This window comes from Oncorhynchus kisutch, unplaced genomic scaffold, assembly GCF_002021735.2.
Source record: "Oncorhynchus kisutch isolate 150728-3 unplaced genomic scaffold, Okis_V2 Okis07a-Okis12b_hom, whole genome shotgun sequence".
In the NCBI taxonomy this organism is placed as follows: Eukaryota; Metazoa; Chordata; class Actinopteri; order Salmoniformes; family Salmonidae; genus Oncorhynchus; species Oncorhynchus kisutch.
This window is the reverse complement of record NW_022261984.1, coordinates 8,503,104-8,513,117: the sequence shown is the minus strand read 5'-3', so window position 1 is coordinate 8,513,117 and position 10,014 is coordinate 8,503,104. Positions and strand designations below refer to the sequence as shown.

General features: G+C 42.7%; 1 protein-coding gene across 1 annotated transcript; it reads right to left on the bottom strand.

Moving 5' to 3' along the window:
• Positions 1–2,984: 2,984 nt before the first annotated feature.
• Positions 2,985–5,749, bottom strand: LOC116360048 (small integral membrane protein 18-like). Its single transcript, XM_031814508.1, has 2 exons — positions 5,407–5,749; positions 2,985–4,836 (listed from the first exon to the last, which is right to left on the bottom strand). The coding sequence occupies exons 1-2, from the start codon at positions 5,614–5,616 to the stop codon at positions 4,738–4,740; spliced, it is 309 nt and encodes a 102-aa protein (XP_031670368.1). The 5' UTR covers positions 5,617–5,749; the 3' UTR covers positions 2,985–4,737.
• Between the last annotated feature and the right edge of the window lie 4,265 nt (positions 5,750–10,014).

The following is a 10,014-nucleotide window of genomic DNA, read 5'->3' as shown; positions in this document are numbered from 1 at the left end:
ATCTCTTTTGCGCATGTGCATAACTACAGATCAATCCGACAGGAGAGTTTGAGTGACGAAAGTTGGACAGAGGATCTCGAAATCTCTGAGCAAGAAACACTTGGACAAACTTTAAAAAATAAATTTAAAAAAAGTATATATTCTGGCAATTGTGCGTTATTAGGCCTATGTGCCAGATGTGAAGAACGCAAACTGTCATAAATTGTATATTTTGTGAGATTGACTTTTCTTTTCAATAAGTTTATGTTACTGACTAAAATCTTCAATTTTGCCATGGTTTGCTTAGATAGATGCAGGTAGCCTTATAGCCTCAGATTGGCCTAACATCTCATTTCAGATAGTAGCCAAGGCTAGATGTAAACTGAAAGATTTAGCAGCATGGTTAGTTCAAATTGACAGACTTCAACATGGCCGTTAATAATGACATAATAACACAAGGCTACAACAACCATAATCTGACGTCATAGGCATTTTTAAAAATCGGTTTGCCAGCTCCTGGTAGGTTAAACTAAGGGGCGAAAACTGACTTGTAAATGACTCCAGTGATATCACCATTTCAACATATTTACAGTAGCCTTACAATGGCATATACATGAATAGGCTACTTGATGACAACGTATACAAATGTATCATTCTCCACATGTAATGTTAGTTTCATTGTGGAATTTTTCTTCTTCTCCCATAAACAGAATAACAGAGGGCGTTCCATAACTTCCATTTCAAATGTCCACTTGTGCAGTGCTCCAGACCCAATAACTGAGTAGGTATAAAACCCTTCGCTTGATACAGTTTTCCTTCAAAGTAAAGTCGACATTATAGAATGCAGTTTAAACCACCTCCGACCGAATGTAACTAATGCGCTTTAGTGCTAGTGCGCCAACAGTCGTTTTCTAGTGTTGATACGCATCAGTTATAGCGGGTACTTTAATATGTTTTATTGAAAAAATGTGTTAGAAATATGTGTGAAGTTATAACAATGTGCGCGCGCATGCTGCTATTCACTCACGTGACTCAGCTGCCTCGCGCTCTCTCCACACACACATACACACACACACACACACACACGGACCTCCCCACCACTCATTCAGCAACAGCCTGCCTCACTGCTTGATAGTCAGCAGCGGCAGGTCACAGTGAAATAATTATATAAATATATATTTTAAAAATCAAGAGAAATGCCATTGCGGCGGATGTGTAAAATAGAAGTAGCCCAAAAACCCGCGACCAAAACATTCCCACCCGCGACATCGTACTCAAAGTAGCTACATTTCTGGTAACCCGCTGACATGGCAATCTTGCTTTTCGTAGCTCCGCTAGTCCGGATGGAACACACCAACACAATCAAGGATTAGCTGTCGATTACCGATCAATCGAACTCAGAGCGGAAGTCGAAACTCAGAGCGGAAGTCGGAGAATGCACGATGACAAGAAGCTAGCTTGATATTAAAGAAACAAAAGCCCCCAAAATAGCTATCGCATAAGTGTTCCAACAGAACGATTAATGAACGTGTGTTTCTAGTAAATGTTTACATATTTGTTCATCCAAAAGAGGGGATTAGACATTTGAAGAAAAAAAAGGTAACCAGAAATAATCAAGATAGCTAAATTAGCTTAAATGCTAGCAAACCCCAAAACCTGTCTAACTAGCTAGGTTACTAGCTTTTTATTTTGTATAGCAACTAGGAAGCTAATATACATCTTTCAGTTTTATTTTTGGTGTCACTCATAAGATGTGATGTCACTTAGATGTACTGGCAGAAGTGTCAGACAACTTGCTAGTTTAGGTATCAAGAGTAGCAACTTGACAAGTGTGATACCATTATTAGCTATGTAAACCTAGCTAGCTAACGGTATGTGAAATGTGTGAACATCATAAAAAGCTATATGGTATGTGGACACCCTAACTAGGTCTAAACCAGTGACTTAAATACATAATTAGATTGCTCGTTGTTCAGCCCATATATACTGAGAAGTGTAACAACGTTGTGCATGTCTTTGAGGAGCTAATAATGCCGCTATATGTTGACTTAAGAGGATGGACCCAACCCTAACATTGTGTTGCCTTGAGGTATATATTTTTTATCTTTCTGTAGCTAGCGTCTAACGTTGTAACGTTGTGTCAGGATGGACCCAGCCTTGTTGAGAGAGCGGGAGCTCTTTAAGAAGAGGGCTCTCTCTCAGCCCACGGTTGAGAAGAGACCTGCAGCCTCCGAGTCAGGCGGTTCCAAGAAGAAGAAGTCCAAAGCTGACAAGGAGGCCTCCGGGTCCAAACATGGCGCAGGTAAGACCAGGGGTGTATTCATTACGCCGATCCTGTTGCAAAACATTTAGTCTGTTGCGAAAAGGTTTCCATTTACTCCAAATAGAAGACATTTTTCAAAGGAAAAATAGTTTTAAATTGGACAAATTAAGGTAGGATCGTTTGCTCAGTTTGCTTCCATTTAGTTCCGAAATGGTAAACTGTTACTGCAAGAATGAATACAACCCAGAAGGGCTCTACAACCTGGGGTGTATTCATTAGTGTAAAATATAGTAAAAGGTTTTGCAACAAATGAAAACAAGCACTTCTTATTGGACAGATTTAGGTGTGTCCCTTCCTCCCCCATTTCAGCCTTTTTGCATCCATCTGGTTCCTACTAGTGAGTACACACCTTTTATATTTGGGTCATGTTCATTCGGCACCAGATGGAACAAATCTGACTGAAACAGGGGAGGGATTACCTAAACTTAGCTGTAAAAATATTTTTTGCTACGGTGAGCCCCGATTTAATACGACCCTAGTCTTGAAATCTATTATACTGCTGGTTGTGTGTCACATCTGTAGCCTGGGTACCTGCTTGCTTCTACATTCTACAATGAGAATTATTTTCTACAAACAGGTTTTACGTTTTTTTTTGGTTTGTCTTTTTCGTTGACCACAAACACTCGTTGTACATTTTTTTAATATCAACATCTGTCAGTACTTCTGAAATGAGACAGTTTGTTTTTCTTACATGATAATTGTTTATTCATCATCATCATCATCATCATCATCATTATTTTAGGCAAGTGAAATAATACCTTGTGTTCATTCGGCACCAGATGGAACAAATCTGACTGAAACAGGGGAGGGATTACCTAAACTTAGCTGTAAAAATATTTTTTGCTACGGTGTGCCCCGATTTAATACGACCCTAGTCTTGAAATCTATTATACTGCTGGTTGTGTGTCACATCTGTAGCCTGGGTACCTGCTTGCTTCTACATTCTACAATGAGAGTTATTTTCTACAAACAGGTTTAAAAAATTTTTTGGTTTGTGTTTTTCGTTGACCACAAACACTCGTTGTACATTTTTTAAATATCAACATCTGTCAGTACTTCTGAAATGAGACAGTTTGTTTTTCTTACATGATAATTGTTTATTCATCATCATCATCATCATCATCATCATCATCATCATCATCATTTTAGGCAAGTGAAATAATACCTTGTGCTCAATGCAAGTAGGTTATTTTATTTACATGTGTGTACAGGTGCCCCTCCCCCCTTCTAGAGAGAGTAGTATCATGGCCACTTGGCTGTGGTTTAAATATGTTGGTGAGTGGTGACATCATCACAGGCAACATGTTGATTACATCATTACGACACAGCAAGTTGTGAACAGTTTTTTGTCAAATGGATGAGGACTTCACGACAATGGCAGTCGAAGCATTAGGGAATTAAAACCATCTGTAAATTACATTAAAATGTGGGACGTCTTCTGTGGTAGCTGGGTCTTTTGTTGACATTTTAAAGTAAATGTTCAGTGATAACAGAATATTAACTTTAAAAGTTAGTTTAATTAACTCAATGTTTTTGATTAATCCCATACTCGTATTTGTGGTCAAATCATAAATTGGAGGGGGAAAAAAACACTTTAAAAAACCCCACCTCAAACTTGGATCTCAAACATATCATTTTAAAAATGCTTGTTATTTCCTCAAAGAGGATGAGGTCATCATCGTGAGCAGGATGAGATGGTCCAATCAGCGGTCTGCTCCATTCATATATTTAATAACCAGTACATGCCCACACCATTCCAACACACAAAAGCTGCTTTTTAACATAATTACTATTTTTGGGGGTGAAGGAAAACTTTAATAGAAATCTGGAAACATTACGACAGTTAATTTAATATCTTGGTCATCTTGGTGCATCTTCTTGGTCATCTTGATCATCTTGGTGCATCTTCTTGGTCATCTTGATCATCTTGGTGCATCTTGGTCATCTTGGTCGTTGACTTTGGGGGACTTCCTTGCTCTGTAGGGTCCTAGAGGGTTGGCTGTCATTGTGGATCTCCTCTGTGTCTTTAGCTGTCTCGAATGGTTTGTCTTGTACTTACAATGTGGTGATGGATGAAGATGCTAAACAGCCGTCAAATAATAGACTTGTTAAACTCTGGACTTGGCAAAGGAGAGCTCTTCTTCTCTCCTGCCTTCCCTGCTGACGTGCTTCGATTAGATTACACCACCGTTACACACACACACACACACACACACACACAATCTCACACACACACACACGGGAGCAGGGACACACACACACGGGAGCAGGGACACACACACACACACAATCTCACACATACGAAGGTGCAGTCTCACTGTTCTCAAAACTGTGAGCGCACAGTTAGTCTCGGGTTCAGATTCAGGGTCAACGATCATGACCTAACTTCCTGCTTGGCCCTGGTCACTGTGGCAACGACCCCTTTAATAACCCCCTTACACCACCTCGGTTTGTGACCCCGTGGGACTGTGGATCTTCTCCACCATGTTGTGGAAGGGACCTTCCTCCTCCATCAGGTCACGGTGGGTCTTCCCCTGCATGAGAAGGAAAACCATAGTTTAGGTGATTACAATGGGTTTAGGTTAGATCCAGGTTATTACAATGGGTTTAGGTTAGATCCAGGTTATTACAATGGGTTTAGGTTAGATCCAGGTTATTACAATGGGTTTAGGTTAGATCCAGGTGATTACAATGGGTTTAGGTTAGATCCAGGTGATTACAATGGGTTCAGGTTAGATCCCAGTGATTACAATGGGTTCAGGTTAGATCCAGGTTATATAATGGGTTTAGGTTAGATCCAGGTTATTACAATGGGTTTAGGTTAGATCCAGGTTATTACAATGGGTTTAGGTTAGATCCAGGTTATATCATGGGTTTAGGTTAGATCCAGGTTATTACAATGGGTTTAGGTTAGATCCAGGTTATTACAATGGGTTTAGGTTAGATCCAGGTTATTACAATGGGTTTAGGTTAGATCCGGGTGATTACAATGGGTTTAGGTTAGATCCAGGTGTTTACAATGGGTTTAGGTTAGATCCAGGTTATATTAACAGGCCTGGTCTAACCCTGGAACAGCAACAGTATAGTAACAGGCCTAGTCTCACCTTGACACAGCAGCCACAGTCCAGCAGCTCGTAGAGGAAGGCCAGAGCTGCCAGGGAGACTACTGTGATGATGAAGAGGAGGAGGATGACGAAGCACGCTATGTTCCAGCCGTCGTGGAACGGGTACACCTCCTGAACCTGCAGGGAGACCTGGGACAGCGGGGCGGCGTCAGGGAGCCACGGGAGAGAGGTGGTGTTGAGACGGTCCATGTTGTTTCACCTGGGAGAGAAATGATAGAGGAAGTCATGGTTGGTTTGTTCCTGGAGAGGTTTGAGAGTCCTGCTGGTGTTCAGGATGTTCTTCTGTCCTTCAGACCTGCTGTCTATGAAGACAGCCTTTATAGAGACTCAACTCAAGAGTTCTGGTGCTGTGACCTGGAGGGAGAGAGAGACAGAACCTCTAAACACAGAGTTCTGGTACTGTGACCTGGAGGGAGAGAGAGACAGAACCTCTAACACAGAGTTCTGGTACTGTGACCTGGAGGGAGAGAGTTCTGGTACTGTGACCTGGAGGGAGAGAGAGACAGAACCTCTATACACAGAGTTCTGGTACTGTGACCTGGAGGGAGAGAGTTCTGGTACTGTGACCTGGAGGGAGAGAGAGACAGAACCTCTAAATACAGAGTTCTGGTGCTGTGACCTGGAGGGAGAGAGAGACAGAACCTCTAAACACAGAGTTCTGGTACTGTGACCTGGAGGGAGAGAGTTCTGGTACTGTGACCTGGAGGGAGAGAGTTCTGGTACTGTGACCTGGAGGGAGGGAGAGACAGAACCTCTAAACACAGAGTTCTGGTACTGTGACCTGGAGGGAGGGAGAGACAGAACCTCTAAACACAGAGTTATGGTACTGTGACCTGGAGGGAGAGAGAGACAGAACCTCTAAACACAGAGTTCTGGTACTGTGACCTGGAGGGAGAGAGACAGAACCTCTAAACACAGAGTTCTGGTACTGTGACCTGGAGGGAGAGAGAGACAGAACCTCTAAACACAGAGTTCTGGTACTGTGACCTGGAGGGAGAGAGACAGAACCTCTAAACACAGAGTTCTGGTACTGTGACCTGGAGGGAGAGAGAGACAGAACCTCTAAACACAGAGTTCTGGTACTGTGACCTGGAGGGAGAGAGAGACAGAACCTCTAAACACAGAGTTCTGGTACTGTGACCTGGAGGGAGAGAGAGACAGAACCTCTAAACACAGAGTTCTGGTACTGTGACCTGGAGGGAGAGAGAGACAGAACCTCTAAACACAGAGTTCTGGTGCTGTGACCTGGAGGGAGAGAGACAGAACCTCTAAACACAGAGTTCTGGTACTGTGACCTGGAGGGAGAGAGAGACAGAACCTCTAAACACAGAGTTCTGGTGCTGTGACCTGGAGGGAGAGAGAGACAGAACCTCTAAACACAGAGTTCTGGTACTGTGACCTGGAGGGAGAGAGAGACAGAACCTCTAAACACAGAGTTCTGGTACTGTGACCTGGAGGGAGAGAGACAGAACCTCTAAACACAGAGTTCTGGTACTGTGACCTGGAGGGAGAGAGACAGAACCTCTAAACACAGAGTTCTGGTACTGTGACCTGGAGGGAGAGAGAGACAGAACCTCTAAACACAGAGTTCTGGTACTGTGACCTAGAGGGAGAGAGTTCTGGTACTGTGACATGGAGGGAGAGAGACAGAACCTCTAAACACAGAGTTCTGGTACTGTGACCTGGAGGGAGAGAGAGACAGAACCTCTAAACACAGAGTTCTGGTACTGTGACCTGGAGGGAGAGAGACAGAACCTCTAAACACAGTAAACACTTACTCCATCGGGACACAACCTCCTGGGGTGCATAGCGCCTTCCTGCCTACACACACACACACACACACACACACACACACACACACACACACACACACACACACACACACACACACACACACACACACGCATGCCAGGACACATGAGACTGACCCAGTTTGGTTGAGTGAACCAGAGAGAGACTGAGGGGAAATGGGGCTTGTCCTGAGTACTGCTCTACAGACACTCCAACCCTGAAACATTGTTAGAGTGTAACCTGGTTTGATTAGTTGTCTGTCTGTCTGTCTGTCTGTCTGTCTGTCTGTCTGTCTGTCTGTCTCAACCTTCTCTAGTTCAGATAGAATGTGTGCATGAGTTTCACTGTTCTGTTCAGCATTCCACCTTTTGCTCGTCAAATATGTGTGTGACTGACTAGGCTATTGTTATCAGATGTGTGTGTGTGTGTTTAGCAGTGAGTCATTCCACCTCTCCTCTCCTGTGGTTGAGCCCACTGTCATCATCTGCTCTGAGTAGCTTTACTGATGACTGATGACTGACTCACAGTATGTTACATAGTGTTGTTAGTGTAACCTGATACAGGCCTGTCATTAGTCAGAGGACAGCATGTCTATTATATACAGTTCTATGTTGCATAGTGTTGTTAGTGTAACCTGATACAGGCCTGTCATTAGTCAGAGGACAGCATGTCTATTCTATACAGTTCTATGTTGCATAGTGTTGTTAGTGTAACCTGATACAGGCCTGTCATTAGTCAGAGGACAGCATGTCTATTATATACAGTTCTATGTTACATAGTGTTGTTAGTGTAACCTGATACAGGCCTGTCATTAGTCAGAGGACAGCATGTCTATTCTATACAGTTCTATGTTGTTAGTGTATCCTGATACAGGCCTGTCATTAGTCAGAGGACAGCATGTCTATTATATACAGTTCTATGTTGCATAGTGTTAGCAGACCACAGTCATCTCCTGACTGTTAGTCTAGTTACCCTGAACACAATGGCTCGGTCTCTGATGAAGTCAATGGGATCATGTGTTTATTAGAATCCCCATTAGATGTCGTCATCTAATGAGATGTGAAGTAGCCAATAGGCCTTCAACTTTAATCAGACCATTCTAATGTTGCTATGGAAGTAGCCAATAGGCCTTCAACTTTAATCAGACCATTCTAATGTTGCTATGGAAGTAGCCAATAGGCCTTCAACTTTAATCAGACCTTTCTAATGTTGCTATGGAAGTAGCCAATAGGCCTTCAACTTTAATCAGACCTTTCTAATGTTGTATGGAAGTAGCCAATAGGCCTTCAACTTTAATCAGACCTTTCTAATGTTGCTATGGAAGTAGCCAATAGGCCTTCAACTTTAATCAGACCTTCTAATGTTGCTATGGAAGTAGCCAATAGGCCTTCAACTTTAATCAGACCATTCTAATGTTGCTATGGAAGTAGCCAATAGGCCTTCAACTTTAATCAGACCTTTCTAATGTTGCTATGGAAGTAGCCAATAGGCCTTCAACTTTAATCAGACCTTTCTAATGTTGCTATGGAAGTAGCCAATAGGCCTTCAACTTTAATCAGACCTTTCTAATGTTGCTATGGAAGTAGCCAATAGGCCTTCAACTTTAATCAGACCTTTCTAATGTTGCTATGGAAGTAGCCAATAGGCCTTCAACTTTAATCAGACCTTTCTAATGTTGCTATGGAAGTAGCCAATAGGCCTTCAACTTTAATCAGACCTTTCTAATGTTGCTATGGAAGTAGCCAATAGGCCTTCAACTTTAATCAGACCTTTCTAATGTTGCTATGGAAGTAGCCAATAGGCCTTCAACTTTAATCAGACCATTCTAATGTTGCTATGGAAGTAGCCAATAGGCCTTCAACTTTAATCAGACCTTTCTAATGTTGCTATGGAAGTAGCCAATAGGCCTTCAACTTTAATCAGACCTTTCTAATGTTGCTATGGAAGTAGCCAATAGGCCTTCAACTTTAATCAGACCTTTCTAATGTTGCTATGGAAGTAGCCAATAGGCCTTCAACTTTAATCAGACCTTTCTAATGTTGCTATGGAAGTAGCCAATAGGCCTTCAACTTAATCAGACCTTTCTAATGTTGCTATGGAAGTAGCCAATAGGCCTTCAACTTTAATCAGACCTTTCTAATGTTGCTATGGAAGTAGCCAATAGGCCTTCAACTTTAATCAGACCTTTCTAATGTTGCTATGGAAGTAGCCAATAGGCCTTCAACTTTAATCAGACCATTCTAATGTTGATATGGAAGTAGAGGCTATTGATAGTCCACATTAGTAACACTGTCATGGTAACGGAAGGTCGCTCCTCTCTGGGAACGGAAGAGAAATACTTGTAATTCTACGGTGTGAAAGTGGTGTCTAATTGGGGTATTGGAGGTTCTGTGGCTGATGTTGATTGGAGGGAGAGAAGTGATGAGAACAGGGATAATACATTCTTTATCTATTATGAATGTAGACCGGGATACATCCTCCTCCTCTACCGACACCACACTACCATAAGCCCTAGTACCCCAGCACTAACACCTCTTCTGTTCCTCCCTACCGTTACCCTCTCCCTCCTCTACCCACAAACCACTACACCATAGCCTAGTACCACCAGCACTACACCTTCTCGGTTCCTTCTTATCGTTACCTTCGAAATTAATCTCTCCTCCTCTACCCACATCCGACACTACCCATAGCCTAGTAACCACACTACAGCACTACACCTCTCTCTGTTCCTCCCTACCGTTACCCTCTCCTCCTCTACCCACACCACACTACCATAGCCTAGTACCCCAGCACTAC

Bases quoted from the DNA above. Each gene is read 5' to 3' on its own strand.
- LOC116360048 (XM_031814508.1), bottom strand. From the start codon at position 5,616: ATGGACCGTCTCAACACCACCTCTCTCCCGTGGCTCCCTGACGCCGCC. The intron at 4,837-5,406 runs GTGAGACTAGGC...CTTCTCATGCAG, and splicing joins ACTGTGGCTGCTGTGTCAAG to GGGAAGACCCACCGTGACCT.